Raw genomic sequence first — 26665 nt, 5'->3', positions numbered from 1 at the left:
ATTTGTTTCCTGACTCGCTGCTGTGTGTGAAGAATTCTGTGTGGGACTCCTGAAAATTCACCTTATATTTTTGCAGCCCTACTATATGAATACCAAGTCAATGAGCATTGTGGAAATAGAAATCTAATTACTTTGCAGATTATAGTATGATTTCAGCTCCATCTCTTGGTTGAAACCAGGCAGTACAAGAATTAAAATCAAAGTTTGTGCACCCCATCAGCTCTCACATAAACTGGGTCAGAGCAACATTCCACTGGCTTAGGTGTGCTGTGAGCATTTTAAAATACATTTTGGGAAAGATTACAAAATATGTATATTTTAACTATCAGCTATTCAATATCTATCGAATCAGAACTGGAGACCTTCAGAGATTAAAAACAACGTCTGTGAGGTGAGGAGGAGTTAGATGCCATAAAAGAGACCACTACTTTTGAACCCTTGGCTCCCATATATTCAGAAAACCCTCTCTCCCCTGCCCTGGCTACTGGTGCTGATTAATGAACCTTCACTGAAAAGAAAGATCAGTAAGTTCATTTGTTGTTACCCTCTAACATCAAAGTTTATTCCACAGATTCTTCACTTTCTCTTCTCTGTTCACTGCTGCTACAATTTTTGAATTATTTGTACTCTAAGATACTCTCCCTTTCACTTTCTGTTTTGATTCTTTTTCTGCAGCATGTCTAATTGGTTTTCTGTCTACCTCTGTTTCCTCTACTTTTCTCGAGTACTGGGGGTGGGGGGTGGTCAGTTTAGCTCAGTTGGCTGGATGAAGCCAATTACAGAGCAGTGTAATGCCAACAACATGGGATTGAACACCAGCTGAAGTTACCATGAAGGACTCTCCTTCTCCATCGTTTCCCTCGCCTGAGGTATGGTGGCTTCAGTCGTATTTCACCACCAGTCATCTCTCTCTCTAATGAGACAGCAGCCCTAGCAAATTACAGTACATAAAATGTCTAGCCTCTGATCAAGGGGGCAATATTTCCTGACAGGGGCATTTATGAAACTTTTGAGAAGAAAAATTGCAAATAGGACAAATGGGATTAACTATGTATTAGGAAGGAGATGTGTGAAAATGTAAGTGTCTGCAATGTATGCACTAGTTACAGCATGTACACAATAAAAACCGAAGCACTGTGGATGCTGTAAATCAGAAACAAAAATGGAAATTGCATGGAAAAGCTCAGCAGGTCTGGCAGCATCTGTGGAGAGAAATCAGAGTTAACATTTTGGGTTGAGAGAACTAGTTCTGAGGAAGGAACTTTTCCAGCAAATTCTATTTTTGTCGCATGTACTCACTTCTTTGAAACTAACATTGGGTTTTGTTCACCCATTACAAACATATAAATGAAATGGATCTTTCAATGAGGCTGTTACTCTGCAGTCCTTGGGTAATCGCTCTCATTGCCGCTCCCTCTCATACCCTTGACAATGAGTTTAAATATAGATATAATAACTGACATATCTTCCACATTAATCATTTTAAACTTAAAATGGACTATTCTTAAAAATATTACAGAATAAAAGGAGAAGGAACTTTCATTTATCACAGGAAGCCAATTGTTTGAAGCACTTATACTGTCTTTTATATGTGACATTGTGGAATTTCAACTTTCAAAAATGTTTTCCAAGCATGCACAGGCTAAATTTATCCAAAGAACAACCAAAATATCACACTGATCTTCTACTCATCTCTCAAAGAGGCTTCATTCACTTTTTTTCATTCAGCTCCCAGGCTAGCTTTGATAATTGTCAGGCATCCAATGATGCCATTCCATATTGATAGCAATGCTATGACTTAATGTTACTACAATAGCAAGAACAAGTAACTTTCTTTTCAGCTTTCTGTATCTGAACAGTAAAAGAATTCAAACAATTGACTGCAGCAGCTGTGTATGAATGATCCCTGCTTCCTTTAGACATGTATGGACAAGTGAAATAACATAAGACTTCCAGGCGTTGTGAGGGTCACATTTCCAGAAAAAGTGATACATCTACTGATTGGGAGAGATGATGCAAGTGTAAGATGCCAGACAACAGTTGTTTAAATAGATTAGCAGCCTGGACTTGGTTGTAGTAGTGATGGTGGAGCTTGTAGTGTTCAGTCTTACAATGGTGACAGCTAATGCCATGTCTCCACACGTGCAGTTAGATATGGAAGTCCAGATGTATCAGGAAAGCCCCACTATATTCCATATATAGCTCATTTCAGAGGGCAGTTAAGAGTCATCCACATTCTGATCAGGCCTACTGAATAATATTAGTGAACCAAATGATGTTTTATGATAATTGACAATGGTTATATAGTTGCCACTAAATTACATATTGTCTAACAATTCCAGGTTTTTATTGAATTCTGATTCCACTACTTGCTGTGGTAATGTTTGAATTATGTCTCAAGATCATCAGCCTGGGGCTCTGAACAGTGACATTGTCACTCGTCCACTAGCCCCTAAGCAGTTATATTGACTGGAGCCTTTTTATGGAGTCTATGTTTCTAGATATGGGAAACTATAACATAAAATAAATTAAGATAATTGAGCTTAATATATACTTCATACAAAGGGAACTCACTGATCTTGGGACTCTAGGATCATGTTGAGTGCTAGATTTCCAGTCTTGCCAATATTATTTCGAAAGGTTAAGTGGAGAGTAAAATTAATTGAGGTGTAAAGCCCGTCAAGTTTTCCAACAGGCAATTTTGATGAAAATTGTACCATTCTGTCCTGGTTATGGCTTCATTTAGAATGTCCACTCCTTAACTGCAGACAATGCTCTGAAATATTATTTCACTGATTGTAATAGCATGACAACTTTTTCTTGGGTTTACCTGAAAATATTTTGTTCCAGTTTCTTTGATTGAAGCTGATCTTCTTGGTGCTGCTTCTTCATTGCCTCTTCTTCTTGAGGATAGATGGTGGTTACTCCCTCCAAGAGCCATCTTTCTCGCAAACTCTTTGACTGTTTGAAATAGCACTACATTAGGACATGTTTTCCATTAACACAGCACTTCATCACAACATCTGGTAATTTTTATCAACCTCCTACTTCATCAGAAAAAGGAGCTTAGAGGTGATGATTTGATTTAATTGATTGTTGTCACATGCACCTGAGTACAGTGAAAAGCTTTGTTTTGCGAGCAGTACAGGCAGATCCCTCGTCTTTGTGGTTGTCGATGGGCAGAGTCTGAAGGGTGCAGAGCAGATGGAGTCAAGTTGGGAGGAAATGAGCTTGGTGGGGCAGGAAATGGCTGATATGATGGGCCTAACAGGGCAGGCTGGTGTGTGGACTTTGGGAAGGAAGAAGAACTGGACTGTCCGGGTTTGGGAAATGATAAGGTTGGAGGCAGTGGGGAGCAAGATGTCCAGAGGTATTGAGGTTGGTGTTATCCTGTCAACAATGGCTTCATGTTCAGATGTGGGCTCGTGGTCTAGGGGGCGGTAGGAAGAAGTGTCCGGGAGTTGTCGTTGAGCCTCCACAAGGTAAAGATCAGTGCACCAGACTACAAGAGCACCACCTTTGTTGGCCAGTTTGATAACAATGTTAGGATAGGACTGGAGAGAACAAAGTACGGCAAATTCAAAAGGGGACAGATTAGAGTGGGTGAGAGGGACAGAGAAATTGAGGTGGCCCATGTTACCTCAGCAGTTTTGAATGAAGACATCAAGGGCATGCGAGAAGCCAGGAAAAGGGTCCAAGTGGAGGGTGAATATTCGAGGTGAGTGAAGGGATCAGTGAAATGGAGGGGTGGGGTGCAGTGGGGTTGTGTGGGGTGCAGGATTCCTGCCTGAAGAGGTGAGTACGATGATGGAAACGGCAGGAAAACAGTTCAACATCATGACAAGCCAAAATTCATTAAGGTGGGGGCGTAAGGGTATGAAGCTGAGTCCTTTGCCAAAGGCAGTACATTCAGCCTCAGAGAGGGGAAGGTCAGGAGGTATGGTGAGCAAACAGTAAGGGCTGGGGTTGGGTGGAGTGGCCTCACAGAGGGGACAGAGAGTGATGGCATTTGTGGGCTGGAATGGGGTGGGTGTTATACTGGAAACAACAAATGCTGGAGATCACAGTGGGTCAGACAACATCCTCCCCAGCTGCCTTTCCAGGAGGCATGGAGTGGCCTCTGATCTAGTTTGTACCATTATGAGAATCTTCACACATTGGAAATGAAAACATCACCTGCAAGATTGGTAGAGTGGTAAGCAGTGAATAAGTTAGTTGTAGATTACAGGTTATAGATGGGTTGGTCAGATGGGCAGTGCAGTGGCAGATGGTGTCTAACCCTGGTGATGCACTTTGGAAGAAGAAACAAAATGAGGGAATATTTAATGAACGGCAGGAGATTGGGTAACTTAGAGGAACAGAGGGATCTTTGGGTAATTATTTGCAGATCTCTGAAGTCGGCAGAGCGTGTGAATAGGGTAGTTAAGAAGGCATATGATATACTTGCTTTCATCAGTCGTGGCATAGATTATAAGAGAAAGTAGGTAATGTTTGAGCTGTTCAGAACATTGGTTAGGCCATAACTGGAGTGCAGTTCTGGTCACCTTACTACAGGAAGGATGTGATAACACGACCGAGTACAGAATAGGTTTACCAGGATGTTACCTGGGATGGAGCAATTGAGTTAAAAGGAGAGACTAGGTAGGTTTTTACTGTTTGCTTTAAAACAGCGAAGACTGAATGGCGACATGATTGAGGTGTATAAGATTATGAGGGATACAGACGGAGTAAATAGCAGTGATCCCCAAGGTTGAGGGGTCAATCATGTGAAGACATGGTTTTATGATAAAGGGCAAGAAGGAGATTTGGGAAAAACATTTTCACTTAGTGAGCGGTAGGAATCTGAAATGCATTGCCTGAGAAGGTAATGAAGGCTGGAAGCCTTGCAAACTTTTAAAAATATTTGAATGAGTACTTCAAATATCATAACTTCCAAGGATATGGTGCAAGTACAGGAAATTTGGATTAGCGTGCCATTAGTGGTAGTTATGTCAGTGCAGACTTGATGGGCCGAAGGGTCTTTTCTGAATTGTATAAATCTATGACTCTATGAATCTATTTTGAAGCTTGTAAAACAATAAAACTCCAACACGCAGAATGTGCAGCCAAATCGTATTTCAAGGAACTGCTTTTGACAGCAGAGATGGATTTTTGACAGCTGTTCTGAAACAGGCTGAGAAAGTTTCTCTCTATCCATGTTGCAAGAAACAAAGTTGGTGATGAGGCCACTTAGAACTTGAGATGATTCCACAACAACACTGCTGATGATCCCAGAAATTAACCAACTAACTGTGGTCTCAGGTTAAATCCTTACAAAGGTGAAAATATTAGAGTCAAGAGTGTGGTGCTGGAAAAGCACAACAGGTCAGGCAGCATCTGAGGAGCAGAAAAATCAACGTTTCAGGCAAAAGCCCTTCATCAGGAATGAGGCTGGGAGCCTCAGGGGGTGGAGAGATAAATGGAAGGGGGGTGGGGCTGGGGGGAAAGTAGCTGAGAGTGCAATAGGTGGATGGAGCTGGGGTTAAAGGTGATATGTCAGGGGGAAAGTGGAGTGGATAGGTGCGAAGGAAGATAGACAGATGGGACAGATCATGAGAATGGTGCTGAGCTGGAAGGTTGGAATCGGGCTAAGGTGTGGGGGAGGAGAAATGAGGAAACTGGTGAAATCCACATTGATGCTACGGGGTTGGAGGGACCTGAGGCGGAAGGTGAGGCGTCCTTCCTCCAGGCGTTGGGTAGTAAGGGAGTGGCGATGGAGGAGGCCCAGGACCTGCATGTTCTTGGCAGAGGGGGAGGGGGAGCTGAAATGTTTGGCCATGGGGCAGTGGGGTTGATTGGGTACGGGTGTCCCGAGGTGTTCTCTGAAGCGCTCTGTGAGTAGGCGTCCTGTCTCCTCAATGTAGAGGAGACTGCATCCGGAGCAATGGCTGCAGTAAACCCTTATATCTCAGGAACACCCAAAAGGGGAGGGGAGAGAGAGAGAGAGTGAGAGTGTATAAGCGTGTGTGTTCTTTTCAACTCAAGTAAACTTTGGTGAGTGGCTCCTTGTTTCAACAGAATAGCCATCTTTTCTGTAAAGTAATGTATAAATGTCAGCTAAGTATAAAGAACTTCAACCTTTGGTGTAGCCAATCAGGGAGGTTGCAAAGAAAGCAGCTGATCCACCACTCACATGCTCATCACCAGTTTTAAACTCTTGAGCAAGATGCAATAGATATTCAGCATCTAGATCACCTGTTATTTATACATAGCAAAAAGAAAGCGGTGATTGTAACACTGATATTTGGGAAGATCAATGTCCACTACCCTCCGGTCTGAAAAAATACCGTGTATACTCGAGTAATAGTTGCATCTTTTTGACTACTTTATAAAGTTAAATTTATGGGGTCGACTATTACATGGATACTATTTTTGAGGGGCTGAAATTCATGCTCATCAAAATTCATACCATATCATTAGCAGAAGCCCAACTGATCTCTAATGGAATGAAGAAAGAAAAAAAGAATTATGGTAATTCTGAAAATGCGGCTTGGAACTCAACAGCCAGCGGACTGGAAGACCAGGAGTGGAGCGGAACTACTGGCATAATGGAAGGCTGGAGCGGGACGTGACAACCGGCATACTGACTCATTAACATTAACATTATGTGAAGAAATAGGGTCAACTTTTACACAAAATATGTGGAGAATTCCAGGTTATTTGGCCAAAAATGGGTGGCTGATTTTTTTGTGAGATCGATATTGCTCAAGTGTATACGGTAACCGTTTGCCGTGACTTGCCCCTTTCTGTCACTAAGAAAATGCCTTTTAAATCCAATTGCAAACTGGTTATCTTATTGTGCAAGTGTCTTTTATATGACAACTTGTCAAACATCTCCTTAAAATCCATAGGTAACATCCACCACATTTATTGCCACCCCCACCTTTTTCTAGTAGTTAATCAAAAAGTTCAATTAGATAACTCAAACATGACCTGCCTTTCACAAATCTGTATTGGCTGTCCCTAATTATCTCAAACCTCTCCAAATGCAACAAAACATCACCTGAAGGTTCTGATGAAGGGTCACTGGACCTGAAACATTAACTCTGATCTCTCTCCACAGATGCTGCCAGACCGGATGAGATTTTCCAGCAATTTCTATTTTTGTTTCTGATTTCCTGAATCCTCAGTTTTTTCAGTTTTTCTTCTCCAAATGCATGTAGTTTTTCTTCCTTGACTAAGGATTCAAAACCTTACCCCCTTCCCCAATCCTACCCATGCTAAACTAATTGGACAGTAGTTGCTGGACTGTCCTTGCAGGCGTTCTTGAGTAAAGTTGCCACATTTGCATTAACCAGTGCTTTGTCACCTTGCCCATATGTAGGGAGGGTTGAAATATTAAGGTAAGCCCTTTGGTTATCTTCACTGATACATCCTTTAGCAACCTGGGGTGCACACAGTCCAGGCCAAGTCACTTATCTACCTGAAGCATAGCTCCCTTTTAATTTTCACACTAGTTCCAGTTATTCAGTTCATCTTTTTTATTAGACACTGATACAAAAAAAAACTCATTACGTATTAAGGCCTTGCTCTACTTCTCTGAGCTGAAAATGTGTTGCTGGAAATGCGCAGCAGGTCAGGCAGCATCCAGGGAACAGGAGAATCGACGTTTCGGGCATAAGCCCTTCTTCAGGAATGAGGAAAGTTTGTCCAGCAGGCTAAGATAAAAGGTAGGGAGGAGGGACTTGGGGGAGGGGCGCGGAAATGTGATAGGTGGAAAGAGGTCAAGGTGAGGGTGATAGGTCAGACTGGGGTGGGGGCGGAGAGGTTAGGAAGAAGATTGCGGGTTAGGAAGGCGGTGCTGAATTCGATGGATTTGACTGAGACAAGATGGGGGGGGGGGGAAATGAGGAAACTGGTGAAATCCGAGTTCATCCCTTGTGGTTGGAGGGTTCCTAGGCGGAAGATGAGGCGCTCTTCCTCCAACCATCGTGTTGTTGTGGTCTGGCGATGGAGGAGTCCAAAGACCTGCATATCCTTGGTGGAATGGGAGGAGGAGTTGAAGTGTTGAGCCACAGGGTGGTTGGGTTGGTTGATCCGGGTGTCCCAGAGGTGTTCTCTGAAACGCTCCGCAAGTAGGCCGGTCTGTCTCCCCAATATAGAGGAGGCCACATCGGGTGCAGAGGATGCAATAGATGATGTGTGTGGAGGTGCAGGTGAATCTGTGGCGGATATGGAAATTTCGTTTAGGGCCTTGGAGGGAGGTGAGGGGGGAGGAGTGGGCGCAAGTCTTGCACCTCCTGCGGTTGCAGGGTAAGGTGCCGATTCTCCTGTTCCCTGGATGCTGCCTGACCTGCTGCGCATTTCCAGCAACACATTTTCAGCTCTGATCTCCAGCATCTGCAGTCCTTACTTTCTACTTCTCTGAGCATATTATCATCTACTTTGGCTCCAAAAGAATCCACTCCACCTTTTACTATCTGCTTACTATTTATAAACTGGTACAGATATTTTATAGAAGCTATAGGCAGAATCTTCCCAGCCCTTGGGCGATATGGGTAATGGCAAAGGATTTGGGAGAATGCAGCAAGAATGGAAAAATGAGATTCTTGATGTCGTATTCCTTTTAAAATACGGTTCGGACTCAATGGCGAGATGAGAATCTCACTACTAAGTGGTGAAATGCTACTGGCAGCACTAACATTTTCTTATTAGCTAATCTCATCTCATTTATCTAGATGGTAGCAGTTTAGGAAAAGGGTGAGGTGCAACCAGACCTGGGTGTCATGTTGGAACAGTTGCTGAAGGTTGGCATGTAGGTGCAGCAGGTGGTGAGGAAAGCTAATGGCATACTGGCCTTCAGCGTGAGAGATTTTGAGTTCTGGCTATAGGTTTGATCGCTGAGCTGGAAGGTTCGTTTTCAGGCATTTCGTCACCATACTAGGTAACCTCTTCAATGAGCCTCTGAATGAAGCACTGGTGGTGTGGCCTGCTTTCTATTTGTTTTGAGTATTGGAGTAAGAATGGCTTGCTGCAGTTAGACAGGGCCTTGGTGAGTCCACACCTTGAGTAATGTGCACAGTTTTGGTCCCCTAGTCTGAGGAAGGACATTCTTACTGTTGAGGGAGTCCAGCGAAGGTTCACCAGACTGATTCCTGAGATGGCAGGACTGACATATGAGGAAAGACTGGATTGACTGGGCTTGTAGTCACTGGAATTTAGAAGAATGAGAGGGAGAATCTCATTGAAGAATATGAAATCTTGTTGGGATTGGATAGGCTGAATATGGGAAGAATGTTCCCAATGTTGGGGAAATCCAGACCTAGGGGTCATAGTCTAAGAGTAAAGGGTAAGCCATTCAGGACTAAGATGAAGAAGAATTTCTTCACTCAGTTGTGAATTGGTGGAATTCTCTCCCACAGGAACCTGTTGGGGCTGGCTCACTTTTAAAAAATATATTCAAGAGGGGGCTGGACATGGCCCTTGCGACTAAAAGGAATAGAGGGTCTGGAGAGAACGTGAGAATGGGATACTGAGATTGCATGATCAGCCATGATCATACTGAATGGTGGTGCAGGCTCGAATGGCTTACTCCTGTAGCTATTTTCTGTGTTTCAATGTTTCTATTTCATCGCAGTTCACAATCAGTGTGGAATACTGAGGGAAATAAAATAATTCCAACTTGAAATTCGGAGTGGTTGCCTGGCTGCTGCAGCTCGCCAATGTGTTCTCTGCATCTCCATAATTAGCCACCACCCCCCAACATCTCATAGCATGCTGTTTGGGCAGTGCATGTCTCCACTCTCCATAAGCCAAACACAAACCTTATTTCACCAACATGTGCAATCTTGGACCACTTCGCAGGACAGGTCACTTCTTCACTGCTCTTTGGAACTCACTGACGCTATACCTTGCAATGATCTGCTGTGTTACTTTGCACAAAGAGACATCAAATCATCTCATGCTCAAGCACAGGATGTATCTCTGGGACTCTTGGCTTACCCTTTTAGTGCTCACTCATTTGGATGCTCACAGTATCTCTGTCTTGCCATGCCTTCCCATGTAAGGCCTGAGCAGGGTTGCTTGCATTAAATAGGCACCCACAGATCAATGGAGACACACATCTGCCATCATATTACTCTTCCTGTGCAGCCTATGCATTGATCTTGGTCACACATAATGTCATTGATCACGTCAAATTGATTTAACTAAGGTTTGTGAAGCAGTAATGTTCACAGATGAACTTATAAGATGCCACTGTGTTTTTGAAATTCTCAAATGTGTTCCAAAGTTCCCACAGCTGCTTTTCCCTTCAAAAAAAGTGTGAGCCTGTGAGAACATGCTCAATGTTACATTTTGAGGCATGGCATGGTGGGAGGAGGCGCATAGAAGTAAGAATCGGATTTTAACAACTGTCCCTTAACGTTCAGTGGTGTTACCATCACTTAATCCCCTATAGCAATGTCTTTGGGGCTATCATTGACCAGAAACTGAACTGGACTAGCCATATAAGTAGGGTATTTCAATTTCTCCATACCATTGCTTTGTTTCTTACTGATTGATACCTATACTATTAAAAAAAGACTTCCATCATGCCTTTTATTAGAAAACTATTTTCAGAAACATAATTTAAAAAAAACTTAAGTTCTCTTTCAAATGAAAATGTACACATTATTGACCTACAAGTTCCTATCCAATTAATTTCTAACACTTGTATTAAATAACATTTAATCTTTAATCCTCGATCGTTAATTCACTATTTTACCCAGTTATGATAATCTTTGTATAAGAGTGGATATATCACTCGGAGCAATTTTTAATAAAGTGACTGGCCAGTCTCAGCTAATGTTGCTTATCATGAATTACAGAATATTATAGGCTTCTATAACCTCAAATGTATTTCTCAATGCAACACTGGATAATAAATTTTGAAGTATAGCTGTGTATAAATTAGCTTGACTCTTTAAGAGCATAAGGTAACATTGCTTTAAATAGATATATCCTGAGTTCAATTAGAGACTGATTCGCTTTTCCAAGACTCAGTTGGAAGTAGTTTGTTACTGAAGAAATTTCATTAGGTTGCTTGCAAATCTTTGGCGCCTCTTATATAAAATTGAAAGTAAAAGTAAGACACGACTGTCTTTTATGCTTTTTTATACTAAATTCAAATGCAACAAAATTTAAGGCTGGTAATTAAATGTGATAATCAAGTATTGGACTCCTCAAACCTTGTATACACATAGTGGATCTCTGGTAGGTTGCTCAAGGCTAGTGAAGACGTAAAGGCAGCTGGCACATAGATTGCACCTACTACCCTTTCAATGCCGATTTAATATGTAGCAGCAATTAGCAAACATGTGGATAGATCAGAAGGCAGTCTGCCAGTGAGGACCAAAACTACCTTCTAGAAGTTTATAAAATCAGGAGGGGTATAGTTAGGGTTAATGGTAGTTGCCTTTTTCCTAGGATGGTGGATTTCAAGTCTTGGGGGAACATTTTTAAGGTGAGATTTAAAAAAGATATGAAGGGCAAATTCTTTTAAACAGAGGGTGGTTCGTGCCTGGAATGAACTTCAGAGGAAGTGAGGAATGATGGCATAATTACAACATTTAAAAGACGTTTTCACAAGTATATGAAGAGGAAAGGTTTGGAGAAATATTGGCCAGGAGCAGGCAGGTGGGACTAGTTTGGATTGGAGTTATGTTTGGCATGGACAGGTTGGACCAAAGGGTCTGTTTCTGTGCCACTGTATGACTCTATGATTAGAATCGTACACTTGTTCAAAATATGAGATCAAAGTTTTGGACATCAGGCTCAAACTTGGGCAGTTTTCAGGAGAATGATGGAATAGAAGTTGGAAACAGAGGTTATGTTGAGTACTGGGTCCCATGGCACGCTACCTTTAAGTGCTTAAGCTTCAGTTTCTCCTCATCCACTTCAAATCTTTGTCTGGTAATTTTCTCTTGTATTTTCCTCTTGTCCTGGAAGATTAGAATTGAAATACAAGAATTTGTCAATTTTATTTAATTTATCAATGGTGTTATTAACTATAACGTAACCTGCAATCAACAGCAAAGAAATAGCACTTGCTATTGATGCTAAAATCCTTACTCAAGATGATCTAATGACCTCCATAGCAGAGATTTTGTATTGATTAATGTTAGGTTGAATCAAAAGTCACATCATGGAATCTGCAGGTGGCTAACAACAGTGGTGTCATCAGCAAGATATGCAATCAAATACATTAATTGCTGTTGCATTGTTTTGGAACTTTTGGAAAAATAAGTCAAAACAACAGCAGTTTTAAAAGGGAGAAGAACAGACAAAGGAAGCACATGGTGAGGACAGTACAGGAGAGAGAGAGGGAACCTGCACAGTTATACTGCCTTTGTTGTTTTGAATTCATGTATCGCTGGACATTGGAGTGCATCTGGGAAAATTAACAAACAGTGAAATTCACAACTGATCTTGGAGGAACCTGTTTGGGCAAAGTTCACAGCACAGAATCAGATAAGTTAATCGTTGTTGTAAGTGTGTCCAATAGAAAGGCTACAGTAGTGAGTAGAGTGGGTTCTTTCTTGATTATATGTTTTTGCAGAAATGTCTCTTGATTAAACTTAAAATATAAGCCATAACTATTAATTTAACCTGGGGCAGTGTTTTGTAGAGGAATTAAGACGGTGTTATTTTCTGGGTCTGTAGATTGTGAAGGAGCAAAAATGGCCTTTAGTACAGTGATATCTACTTCTTGTCAGATGTGGGAGTTGAGAGAGAGTTTAAGGGTTACTGCAGATTATATCTGCCATATATGCTGTTGGATGCGAATCTTATCAGATTGAATGGATCGGTTGGAGAGACAGTTAGAAGCAATGAGGAATTTGCAACAGCAACAGTATGTGATGGATGGCAGTTATAGGAAGGGGGGAAAGTCTCAGATACAGTCACAGAGATGGATTAACTCCAGGAAAGGTAAGAGAGGTAGGCACCTAGTGCAGGAGTCATTTGTGGATATACCCATTTCAAACAGGTATGCTGTTTTGGAAAATGTAGGGGGTGATGGATTCTCAGGGGAACGTAGCACAAACACACATGTTTCTGGTATTGAGACTGGCTCTAATGCAAGGAGGGGTGCATCGGATTCCAAGAGATCAATTGTGTTCGGGGATTCCGTAGTCCGAGGTACAGACATATGTTTCTGTGGCAAGCAGTGAAAAAGCAGAATGGTGTGTTGCTTCCCTGGTGCCAGGATCAATGATGTCTCAGAGAGGGTGCAGAATGTTCTCACGGGGGAGAGGGGCCAGCAAGAGGTCATTGCCCACATTGGAACCAACGACATAGGAAGGGAAAAGGTTGAAATTCTGAAGGGAGATTACAGAGAGTTAGGCAGAAATTAAAAAAGGAGGTCCTTGAGAGTATTAATATGTGGATTACTCCCAGTGCTACGAGCTAGTGAGGGCAGGAATAGGAGGATAGAGCAGATGAATGCATGGCTGAGGAGCTGGTGTATGGGAGAAGGATTCACATTTTTGGATCATTGGAATTTCTTTTGGGGTAGAAGTGACCTGCACAAGAAGGACGGATTGCACCTAAATTGGAAGGGGACTAATATACTGGCAGGGAAATTTGCTAGAGCTGCTCGGGAGGATTAAAACTAGTAAGGACAGGGTGGGGGGGGTGGTGGTGGGACCCAGGGAGATAGTGAGAAAAGAGATCAATCTGAGACTGATACAGTTGAGAACAGAAGCGACAAGGTAGGTAGAAGGGACAAGGTAGGACTAATAAATTAAACTGCATTTATTTCAATGCAAAGGGCCTAACAGAGGAGGCAGATGAACTCAGGGCATGGTTAGGAACATGGGACTGGGATATCATAGCAATTACAGAAACATGGCTCAGGGATGGGCAGGACTAGCAGCTTAATGTTCCAGGATACAAGTGCTATAGGAAGGATAGAAAGTGAGGCAAGAAAGGAGGGGGAGTGACGTTTTTGATAAGGGACAGCATTACAGCTGTGCTGAGGGAGGATATTCCCGGAAATACATCCAGGGAAGTTATTTGGGTGAAACTGAGAAATAAGAAAGGGATGATAACCTTATTGGGATTGTATTATATACCCCCTAATAGTCAATGGGAAATTGAGAAACAAGCTTGTAAGGAGATCTCAGTTATCTGTAAGAATAATAGAGTGGTTATAGTAGGGGATTTTAACTTTCCAAACATAGACTGGGACTGCCATAGTGTTAAAGGTTTAGATGGAGAGGAATTTGTTAAGTGCGTACAAGACAATTTTCTGATTCAGTATGTGGATGTACCTATTAGAGAAGGTGCAAAACCTGACCTACACTTGGGAAATAAGGCAGGGCAAGTGACTGAGGTGTCAGTGGGGGAGCACTTTGGGGCCAGTGACCATAATTCTATTAGATTTAAAATAATGATGCAAAAGGACAGACCAGATCTATAACTTGAAGTTCTAAATTGGAGAAAGGCTAATTTTGACGGTATTAGGCAAGAACTTTCAAAAGCTGATTGGGGGCAGATGTTTGCAGGTAAAGGGATGGCTGGAAAATGGGAAGCCTTCAGGAATGAGATAATGAGAATCCAGAGAAAGTATATTCCTGTCAGGGTGAAAGGAAAAGCTGGTACGTATAGGGAATGCTGGATGACAAAAAGAAATTGAGGGTTTGCTTAAGAAAAGGAAGCACATGTAAGGTTTGGACAGGATAGATCGAGTGAATGCTGAGAAGGGTATAAAGGAAGTAGGAGTATACTTAAGAGGGAAATCAGGAGGGCAAAAAGGGGACATGAGATAGCTTTGGCAAATCGAATTAAGGAGAATCCAAAGAGTTTTACAAAAACATTAAGGACAAAAAGGTAACTAGGCAGAGAATAGGGCCCCTCAAAGATCAGCAAGGTGGCCTTTGTGTGGAGCAGCAGAAGATGGGAGAGATATTAAATGAGTATCTTGCATCAGTATTTACTGTGGAAAAGGATATGGAAGATATTGACTATCGGGAAATAGATGGTGCCATCTTGCAAAATATCCAGATTACAGAGGAGGAAGTGCTGGATGTCTTGAAAGGGTAAAGGTGGATAAATCCCCAGGACCTGATCAGGTGTACCCGAGAACTCTGTGGGAAGCTGGAGAAGTGATTGCTGGGCCTCTTGTTGAGATATTTGTATCATCGATAGTCACAGGTGAGATGCCGGAAGACCGGAAGTTTGCAAACGTGGTGCCATTGTTTAAAAAGGGTGGTAAGACAAGCCAGGAACTATAGACCTGTGAGCCTGACGTCGGTGGTGGGCAAGTTGTTGGAGGGAATCCTGAGGGACAGGATGTACATATATTTGGAAAGGCAAGGACTGATTTGGGATAGTCAAAATGGCTTTGTGCATGGGAAATCATGTCTCACAAACTTGATTGAGTTTATTGAAGAAGTAACAAAGAGGATTGATGAGTGCAGAGTGGTAGATGTGATCTATATGGACTTCAGTAAGGCGTTCAACAAGGTTCCCCATGGGAGACTGATTAGCAAGGTTAGATCTGCAGGGAGAACTAGTTATTTGGATACGTAACTGGCTCAAAGGTAGAAGACAGAAGGTGGTGGTGGAGGGTTATTTTTCAGACTGGAGTCCTGCGACCAGTGGAGTGCCACAAGGATCAATGCTGGGTCCTCTACTTTTTGGATTTGGATGCGAGCATAAGAGGTACAGTTAGTATGTTTGCAGATGACACCAAAATTGGAGGTGTAGTGGACAGCGAAGAGGGTTACCTCCGATTACAACAGGATCTTGACCAGATAGGCCAATGGGCTGAGAAGTGGCAGATGGAGTTTAATTCAGATAAATGCGAGGTGCTGCATTTTGGGAAAGCAAATCTTAGCAGGACTTATACATTTAATGGTAAGGTCCGAGGGAGTGTTGCTGAACAAAGAGACCTTGGAGTGCAGGTTCGTATCTCCTTGAAAGTGGAGTTGCAGGTAGATAGGATAGTGAAGAAGGCGTTTGGTACACTTTCCTTTATTGGTCAGAATATTAAGTACAGGAGTTGGAAGGTCATATTGCGGCTGTACAGAACATTGGTTAGGCCACTGTTGGAATATTGTGTGCAATTCTGGTCTCCTTCCTTTTGGAAAGATATTGTGAAACTTGAAAGGGTTCAGAAAAGATTTACAAGGATGTTGCCAGGGTTGGAGGATTTGAGCTATAGGGAGAGGCTGAACAGCCTGGGGCTGTTTTCCTTGGAGCATCGGAGGCTGAAGGGTGACCTTATAGAGGTTTACAAAATTATGAAGGGCATGGATAGGGTAAATAGGCAAAGTTTTTTCCCTGGGGTTGCGGAGTCCAGAACTAGAAGGGAAAGATATAAAAGAGACCAAAGGGGCAACTTTTTCACACAGAGGGTGGTACGTGTATGGAATGAGCTGCCAGAGGATGTGGCGGAGGCTGGTTCAATTGCAACATTTAAAAGGCAGTTGGATGGGTATATGAATAGGAAGGGTTTGGAGGGATATGGGCTGGGTGCTGGCAGGTGGGACTAGATTGGGTTGGGATATCTGGTCGGCATGGATGGGTTGGACCGAAGGGTCTGTTTCTATGCTGTACATCTCTATGACTCTATGTTTCTATGACATTACTGTATTCTCAGGCAGCAAAAGAGGAAATAAAATACTTTGAATATCCTTCACTTATTAAAAATAAATTTTAATTAAAGCAAAGATTAAAATATACATGTTAGAAGCTCAAATATCAAACAGTCTTAAAAACATTTTAAAACATGGTTGCATTAACCATTATGAAAAAAATTGATATATCAAATGTAAAATTATTTCTCCTGGGGCAAGACGTTCCTCAGCATAATTATAATTTAGTCCAAAGTTAAAAACATAGTTACACCTCATTAACAACGCATAACATTTTTCAGATTTGATGAAGGGCCACTGATCTTCACAGATCTGCTGAGACTTTGCAGCAGTTTCTATTTTTTTTGAATATTTTCATTTTTTTTAACAATGGTATTGATGTTAAAGGAGAAGCTCTCATTAACACTGTCATTTTAAATGTACTGCCGTACTTATCCAATTGTTAACTTTTTGAAATAAAGCAAAATGATTAAGCAAGTAATAATTTTACTAAAGAATTTAATTCACTGAATTGTTTGGTTTTTCACCTGTTTCGTCAGTTATGTCAGGAATGTAAGTTGGATTATAATTAGTGTCACGTGATGATTATGAATAAACTAAAGATTATTTATACCATTTGTTTCATTACAATATAAATATTTGAGTGTAGTTGAAAAAAAGACACATTTTGTTATAGCTTTTTGTCATATACATAGCATGCACAAGAATATCTCTGTGAAGGGGAATTTCACGGAAAGAATTTGTGTACATATTACATCTGTTCAACTTCACAAAATAGGTAACAGCCCATCTCTGGGTCATTTCTTAAGGGTAGTGCATGGGCTAATTAGAGCCAACCCGCCTGGTTTAAATCTTAACAAAGCTTGGTGGTTAACTCTCAGTCATATCTAACTGGCATGTTCTCCATGGCAATGCCTTTACCAATCAGATTTCACTTGCTGATCCATCAGCTACAGCATAAAACGTTGTTTGCCTTTATATTGGTTATTTGTAAATGTCCTGATGAGAGCAAAGCAAAAGGTTTTGACAAAATCTGTCTGTTTTCAGCAAGACTATACTATTAAAAAACTTTTAATATACATATTAAATGGAAACTCAATGTATATTTAAAATGGACATATTATTCTAGAAGAACAGTGTAGATAAATATCTAGTATCGTCACTGATGAACACCATCAGACTTGAGCACCTGAAGATTGTCACAACAAAACAAAGGCACTTGTCACAGTGATTGCCAGAATTACCAACAGCTGATGAGGCGAACAGTACTATAATCAATCATTGAAGTGGGGCTCTTTTAAGGTGGTGTGATTGAGAAATATTGTAAAAAGGCAGGTAGGTATTACTGATCCTTAAATAAAAACACTTCTTGGATGGAGAGTCCTTCCCAATTGCTAAAAGTTCTTATGTCCCTGTTCTCACCTGCTCCTGGTCCTTTCAATGTCACTGATTATAAGACCAGCGGACATCCAGAGGGTGAATGGAGTATAGTTTTTTATTGAAGCTCTGATCTTAACTAAGCAGCATCACTGCTGCTTGTTCAAATGCCTTTTGGGAGGGAGCACAGTAAAGAAGTTTTAAAAATTGGAATCCAATCAACAATCACCATTGTGGTAGATTTTTTGAACCGTTGTTTACTGCCAGTGTCTGTGCCTTAAATTCAAGAGCAATGTTATTCAGTTATGTTCTGATGTTTTTGCCAACAGTGGGAATGCCACTGAGAGGCAGGCAGCTGGAATTAACTGCAGTCATACCAGTGAATAGCCTGGCAACTCGTCATTGACAGTAAAACCTGAGTTCGTGGCTGAAATAGGGCTGTTGCAATGAATTGTAAATCATGCAAGTCACTTTTGATTCTGGATATTCAAACACATGAAAAAATTCTGTCTCAACTGAAATTGAATTTACACAAAGGGAAATAATTCACAATAGAGTAAACTGTAACAACAACGGGCAAAGTTGGCCAAATGTGGGTTAAAATCCAATCTTGGTGCACCTTCTACTTTTTCACCACTGCATTGTTTTCTTAAGTATTTGAGACTCAGATTATTTTTTGGAGACTTGCAAATCAGGATCCAATAATGTTTCTTGTGAGAGATGGTGATTACATGACCCACTGAGTGTTTCCAGTATCTTCCAGACACTGTCAGATAAACCCTGGTTAGGCCACAGTTGGAACATTGTGTTCAGTTCTGGTTGCCTCATTATAAGGAAGATGTGGAAGCTTTAGAGAGGGTATAGAGGAGATTTACCAGGATACTGCCTGGACTGGAGGGCATGTCTTATGAAGATAGGTTGAGGGAACTAGGGCTTTTCTTATTGGAGTGAAGAAGGATGAGAAGTGACTTGATAGAGGTGTACAAGGATTTGAGAGGCATAGATTGGATAGCCTTTTCCCATGGTGGAAATGTCTATCATGAGGGGGCATAATTTTAAGGTAAGCGGAGGAAAGTCTAGGGGAGATGTCAGAGGTAGGTTCTTTACTCAGAGTGGTGGGTGCATGGAATGCACTGCCAGCAGTGTTAGTAGAGTCAGATACATTAGGGACATTTAAGTGACTCTTGGATAGGCACATGGAAGTTAGTACAGTGAAGGGTATGTAGGATAGTCTGACCTTAGAGTAGGATAGAAGGCCGACACAACAATACTGTGCTGTACTGTTCTATGTTCTATGTTCTATACATCCCATCTCCAATATAAGTTTAGTGAACCTTTCCAGTATTCCCTCTATTGCAAGTAGATCTTTCAGGTAGGGAAGTCAAAACTTCGCACAGTACTCCAGGTGTGGTCTTACCACGGAGCTATATAACTGCGGTATGATATCCCTAGTTCAAAACTCAAATCCTCTTGCAATGAAGGCCAATGTAAATTTGCCTCCCCAATTGAATGCTGTTTTGTTTAGTGGCAGATGGAATACAATGTGCTGAAGTGGGAGCTTATGCATTTTGGTAGGAAGAATAGAATAGTTCTAAACAGGGAAAGGCATTGGAAATCTGAAGCACAAAGGGATTTTGGAGTCCTAGTTTAGGACTCTCTTAAGGTCAACATATTGGTTCAGTTGGTTGTTAGGAAGGCAAATGCAATGTTGACTTTCATTACAATAGGGCTAGAATACATGAGCAATGATGTACTGCTGAAGCTGTTTAAGGCTCTGGTCAGACCGCAATTTGAAGACTGTGAGCTGTTTTGGGCCACCCATCTAAGGAAAGATGTGCTGGTGTTGGAGAGGGTCCAGAGAAGGTTTAAAAGAATGGTCCCGGTGATGCAGTGCTTGTCATCAGAGGAGCAGTTGAGGACTTGGGTCTGTACTCAATGCCGTTGAGAAGAATTGGGGAGGGTGAGAGTGGAATCTGATTAAAACTTACAGGACACCAAGAGGTCTGGATAGAGTGAATTTGGAGAAGGTGTTTCCACTAGTAGGAGAGACTAGGATCCAGGGAACAGCCTCATGGTGAAGGGATGACCCTTTAGAACTGAGATGAGGAGGAATTTCTTCAGTCCAAGAGGGGTTAATCTGTGGAATTCATAGTTGCAGAGGGCTATGGAAGCCAAATCATTGAGTATATTTAAGACAGAAAGATAAGTAAGGGGATCGAGAGTTATGGGGAGAATGCAGGAGAATAAGCAATGAGAAACATATCAACCATGATTGAATGGTGGAGTAGACTTGATGGGCTGAATGGCCTTATTCTGCTCCTATAGCTTATGGTCTTCTGGTATTTAATTCCACTGAGTGAGGAATGGAGGCCAGGTATGAAAATGATTTTTTTGGAGGATCAGGATGATCAGAAGCATCCGAAAGGCCCTTCAAGGAATGCTTGACTGCTGCTGCATTGGGGTCCCCCAACAAATGTCCCATTTTTGGAAAATCCTCGTAGTGATTTAATTTGAATGTGGCCAGAAGGGTGAGTAGGCTTCTTTTGCAGTTGTTCTAAGTGTTGCAATATTTGTGGCATTAAATTCTGTTTAAAAACACTTACTCACTGATTTGTCATTAAAACAAAATCTGCTTTAGAAATAAGCAAGTGTACATTTTTAAAGCTATAATGGTAAAACTAAAATTTTAAAATTGTAAAATGTAAATGCAGGGCACAGCTTTGAGTCAATTAGATTGATGTTTTATGAAACAACTGACCTCCAACATTAGTTGTGATCGAGGTTAGACATAATTCCAAGAAGGTGACCAGATACTTAAAGTTGAAGAATAGATCTAATATTTAATGTAAACTGATTACTAATAGGTACTTTTTAAAATCCAAAATAATATCTAAATTCAGTTTGCCAACTATTATCAAGTATGGTTTCTGGGTATCCAAGACTTCTTGTGGATCAATGGGCAAAATCCCTGTCCCTGAGCAAAAACTGGTTTAAGTCCCACTTAAACCCGGATGGCCAAGAACCAAGAACACATAACACAATGAAACAGGCTGACTATCACCTTGCGTATCTTTCTTACAAATGCCAATGGCAGGGGTGGGGTGGGTAAGCATGTCAACTTGTCAACTCTCTGATAGCAACAAAGTTGAGGCATCAGCCTACAGCACAAAACTACAATGTGAATATAAAAGAATTTGTTTCCACAGAACTTGGCTTGCCTGAGTTGACAGTAATACAGTCATCACCTGCAACCCCAAGGAACGAGGTCACAGGGATTTTATTTAATGCTATTAGTTTAGTCAGGGAGTTTAGATATGGCATTCAATTGAAGTAAAGCTCACGTTGCTCTAGTTAGTATGAATGGAACAACACTTTGTGGAGTTAACTGACCGGGGAAAGAAGGGTATCCAAATTATTGTACATGATTATATAATCAGTACATTCTACAATGCACTGGAGAAACTACAGGTTAATTACACAGAGGTTAACTATAAAGAGGTTAATTAAACTGAAATCATTACACTTGCTTTCAATTCTTTACCATCTGCTGTCATTGGAAATAATAATTAAAGAGTCAGCTGTTTATGTGGAATATTCTATTAATATGACGTTTAGACTTGTTAATTATAAATTGAAACAGGAAACTTTGCATCAAGTATGCTGCATAAAGAGGTCAGAGCTTTGTCATTGTGCACAGTATTAAGGAATGGAATATTATTTAAAAATTAGTCATTTTCTTTTGGAATACAGTCGTTTCAAATGCAACATCTTCCAAACCCAGAGCTGTGGCAGTGTTTGCCACATGGAAGATAGGCCTGTTCCAATTTAATCAAGCAGCAAGTCCTTTGATTGTTTGTAACAGGCAGAGTGCAACTACTCTGTGCTTGCAAAACTGAGAACAAAACGTTTTCTGTAATTTTGTGATTCTATATTTGGGCAGCAACTACTGAACAATCTTGAATGTATTGTTGGCTGTACTAATAATTAGGAGAAAGTGAGGTCTGCAGATGCTGGAGATCAGAGCTGAAAATGTGTTGCTGGAAAAGCGCAGCAGGTCAGGCAGCATCCAGGGAACAGGAGAATCGACGTTTCGGGCATAAGCCCTTCTTCAGGAATGAGGAAAGTTTGTCCAGCAGGCTAAGATAAAAGGTAGGGAGGAGGGACTTGGGGGAGGGGCGTCGGAAATGTGATAGGTGGAAAGAGGTCAAGGTGAGGGTGATAGGTCAGACTGGGGTGGGGGCGGAGAGGTCGGGAAAAAGATTGCAGGTTAGGAAGGCGGTGCTGAATTCGATGGATTTGACTGAGACAAGGTGGATGGAGGGGAAATGAGGAAACTGGTGAAATCCGAGTTCATCCCTTGTGGTTGGAGGGTTCTTAGGCGGAAGATGAGGCGCTCTTCCTCCAATCGTCGTTTTGTTGTGGTCTGGCGATGGAGGAGTCCAAAGACCTGCATATCCTTGGTGGAGTGGGAGGGGGAATTGAAATGTTGAGCCACAGGGTGGTTGGGTTGGTTGGTCCGGGTGTCCCAGAGGTGTTCTCTGAAACGCTCCGCAAGTAGCCGGCCTGTCTCCCCAATATAGAGGAGGCCACATCGGGTGCAGAGGATGCAATAGATGATGTGTGTGGAGGTGCAGGTGAATCTGTGGCGGATATGGAAGTTTCCTTTGGGGCCTTGGAGGGAGGTGAGGGGGGAGGAGTGGGCGCAAGTCTTGCACCTCCTGCGGTTGCAGGGGAAGGTGCCGGGAGTGGAGGTTGGGTTGGTGGGGGGTATGGATCTGACGAGGGAGTCACGGAGGGAGTGGTCTTTACGGAATGCTGATAGGGGAGGGGAGGGAAATATATCCTTGGTGGTGGGGTCCGTTTGGAGGTGGCGGAAATCACGGCGGATGATGCGCTGTACATGGAGATTGGTGGGGTGGTAGGTGAGGACCAGTGGGGTTCTGTCCTGGTGGCGGTTGGAGGGGCGGGGTTCAAGGGCGGAGGAGCGGGAAGTGGAAGAGATGCGGTGGAGGGCATCGTCGACCACGTCGGGGGGGGAAATTGCGGTCCTTGAAGAAGGAGGCCATCTGGGTTGTGCGTTTTTGGAACTGGTCCTCCTGGGAGCAGATACGCGGAGTTGAAGGAATTGGGAGAATGGGATGGCGTTTTTACAGGGGACAGGGTGGGAGGAGGTGTAGTCCAGGTAGCTGTGGGAGTCGGTCGGTTTGTAGTAGATGTCCGTGTTGATTCGGTCATCTGAGATAGAAATAGAAAGGTCGAGGAAGGGGAGGGAGGAATCTGAGACTGTCCAGGTGAATTTGAGGTCAGGGTGGAAGGTGTTGGTGAAGTGGATGAACTGTTCAACCTCCTCGTGGGAGCACGAGGAGGCGACGAATCAGTCATCGATGTAGCGGAGGAAAAGGTGGGGGGTGGGGCCAGTGTAGTTGCGGAAGATGGATTGTTCCACATATCCTACGAAGAGGCAGGCATAGCTGGGGCCCATGCGGGTGCCCATGGCTACTCCTTTCGTTTGGAGGAAGTGGGAGGATTGGAAAGAGAAGTTGTTCAGGGTGAGGACCAGTTCAGTCAGTCGAAGGAGGGTGTCAGTGGAAGGGTACTGGTCGGTACGGCGGGAAAGAAAGAAGCGGAGTGCTGTGAGTCCTTCATGATGGGGGATGGAGGTGTACAGGGACTGGATGTCCATGATGAAAATAAGGCGTTGGGGACCAGGGAAGCGAAAATCATGGAGCAGGTGGAGGGCATGGGTGGTGTCCCGAACGTAGGTGGGGAGTTCTTGGACTAAGAGGGACAGGACGGTGTCAAGGTATGCGGAGATGAGTTCGGTGGGGCAGGAGCAGGCGGAGACAATGGGTCGGCCGGGGCAGTCAGGTTTGTGGATTTTGGGCAGGAGGTAGAAGTGGGCGGTGCGGGGTTGTGGGACTATGAGGTTGAAGGCGGTGGATGGGAGATCCCCCGAGGTGATGAGGTTATGGATGGTCTGGGAGATGATGGTTTGGTGGTGGGGGGTGGGGTCATGGTCAAGGGGGCAGTAGGAGGAGGTATTTGCGAGCTGGCGTTTGGCCTTAGCGGTGTAGAGGTCGGTGCGCTAAACTACTACCGCGCCTCCCTTGTCTGCTGGTTTGATAGTCCACTGCATCTCTTCCACTTCCCGCTTCTCTGCCCTTGAGCCCCGCCCCTCCAACCGCCACCAGGACAGAACCCCACTGGTCCTCACCTACCAACCCACCAATCTCCATGTACAGCGCATCATCCGCCGTGATTTCCGCCACCTCCAAACGGACCCCACCACCAAGGATATATTTCCCTCCCCTCCCCTATCAGCATTCCGTAAAGACCACTCCCTCCGTGACTCCCTCGTCAGATCCACACCCCCCACCAACCCAACCTCCACTCCCGGCACCTTCCCCTGCAACCGCAGGAGGTGCAAGACTTGCGCCCACACCTCCCCCCTCACCTCCCTCCAAGGCCCCAAAGGAAACTTCCATATCCGCCACAGATTCACCTGCACCTCCACACACATCATCTATTGCATCCTCTGCACCCAATGTGGCCTCCTCTATATTGGGGAGACAGGCCGGCTACTTGCGGAGCGTTTCAGAGAACACCTCTGGGACACCCGGACCAACCAACCCAACCATCCTGTGGCTCAACATTTCAATTCCCCCTCCCACTCCACCAAGGATATGCAGGTCTTTGGACTCCTCCATCGCCAGACCACAACAAAACGACGGTTGGAGAAAGAGCGCCTCATCTTCCGCCTAGGAACCCTTCAACCACAAGGGATGAACTCGGATTTCACCAGTTTCCTCATTTCCCCTCCCCCACCTTGTCTCAGTCAAATCCATCGAATTCAGCACCGCCTTCCTAACCTGCAATCTTCTTCCCGACCTCTCCGCCCCCACCCCAATCTGACCTATCACCCTCACCTTGACCTCTTTCCACCTATCACATTTCCGACGCCCCTCCCCCAAGTCCCTCCTCCCTACCTTTTATCTTAGCCTGCTGGACAAACTTTCCTCATTCCTGAAGAAGGGCTTATGCCCGAAACGTCGATTCTCCTGTTCCCTGGATGCTGCCTGACCTACTGAGCTTTTCCAGCAACACATTTTCAGCTCTGTACTAATAATTAGTTGAAGAAAGTCAATTGAGTTTGTAACATGACTGATTTATGTTTGCTAGTATCCGTAGACATTCAGGTTCTCTACAAATAAAAAATATATATTTCAGCCTTGTGCCTTTTTTGAATTATGCTGGAAGTTGGGGAGCCTACACTCTCCTGTTGTTTTGTCCATGGCAAGACTTCGACCAGAGTTGATTTGCCAATCAATCAGCACCCTCTCCTCTTCTAGTCTAAGTTGTTATGCGTATTTGAAATTTGGCATTCTTGCATTTATCTTGATGATTGCAAGATTTGGCAACATATCACTCCTTTTAGCAATTATTATATACATGTAATGTGCCTCTCTTATCTATTGCAGTCATTGTGTCATAGCGTTATACAGCACAGAAACAGACCGTTTGGTCCAACTTGTCTGCACTGACCAGACATCCCAATCTGACCTCGTCCGATTTGCCAGCATTTGGCTCATGTCCTTCTAGCCTCTTCCTATTCATATACCCATCCAGATGCCTTTTAAGTGTTGTAATTGTAACCATCTCCACCACTTCCTCTGGTAGCTTGTTCCACACTTGCAACTCTGCATGAAAACGTTATCCCTCGGGTCCCTTTTAAAGCTTTCCCCTCCCACCTTAAACCTATGCCCTCTAGTTTTGGACTCCCCAACTGGAGGCGAAAGAGCTTGGCTCTTCACCTTATTCATGCCCCTTATGATTTTATAAACCTCTGTAAGGTTGCCTCTAATTATTTTCACTTTGTGGAATGTACCTGGACCTTTTAAAAATCTTTTTGAGTTATGAGGTATGAGACTTCTTGTTGCTGAAGCAAAATCTGTCAAACTCTTGTTAAAATGCATGCAGCCAAAGTAATAATTATTTGTCATTAAAAACTGTATAAAAATTTATATGTGAAATAGTAACTTGTAAGAAAATGTATTGTGTCTTAAAGTGTAGGAGAATGTAATCCAGAAAATTGTTTGTGGATTGGCATAAAAGAATGGAAAAAAGATTTACTTACACAATTGTATATAAAAAAAAACTACCACTCAACACTTCTATACTAATGCTGTGGAGCATAATTTTCCTGGCTTAGTGACGAGATAAATTTGTGACATGCCAGTTTCAAATTTAGATTTTTATCCTATGATCTAATCACCTGCCATTAATATAGTAGTCCATAGAGATGCAAGAAAAGTCCACACCCCATCCATGTGATCTGTAGTATCTTAAACAATTAGATATTACTATGGCATACATTTAACAATACCATTTTTAATGCATAGCAGGTGTGGTATCATAAAATGACAAATATACAGACTATTGATAAGAACAATATAAGCATGACAGTCTAATTGGAATTCTTCCTGATTATTACAAATTTTCAAACGCGGACATTTGTTTTATTATCACCAAGATTTTCAAATTCTTGCATTAAGCATATCTTCCACTATAAAATTATTGTGAAAGTGCCACACTACACAGAAAGCCATGCTATGATTAAAATGACATGGCTTCACATTCCATTCTCATCTAGAAAATAACCAACTTGCCCT

The 26665-nt window shown here is 42.7% G+C and overlaps 1 protein-coding gene across 5 annotated transcripts in view; it reads right to left on the bottom strand.

Annotated features, from left to right (window-relative positions):
• palmdb (palmdelphin b) overlaps window positions 1–26665 on the bottom strand; it is a 112337-nt gene that overhangs the window by 36755 nt on the left and 48917 nt on the right. For all 5 annotated transcript variants that reach the window (XM_087990493.1, XM_087990494.1, XM_087990492.1 and 2 more), the window contains 2 exons: window positions 11880–11960; window positions 2831–2961 (listed from right to left, as the gene is read on the bottom strand). In XM_087990493.1, the coding sequence (XP_087846619.1) occupies window positions 2831–2961; window positions 11880–11960 (212 nt within the window). The remainder of the gene's footprint in view (window positions 1–2830; window positions 2962–11879; window positions 11961–26665) is intronic.

This window comes from Chiloscyllium plagiosum, unplaced genomic scaffold (genome assembly GCF_037043375.1).
Source record: "Chiloscyllium plagiosum isolate Xiang-an unplaced genomic scaffold, Cpla_swu_hap1 HiC_scaffold_9, whole genome shotgun sequence".
NCBI lineage: Eukaryota > Metazoa > Chordata > Chondrichthyes > Orectolobiformes > Hemiscylliidae > Chiloscyllium > Chiloscyllium plagiosum.
This window is presented reverse-complemented; position numbering and strand designations above follow the sequence as displayed.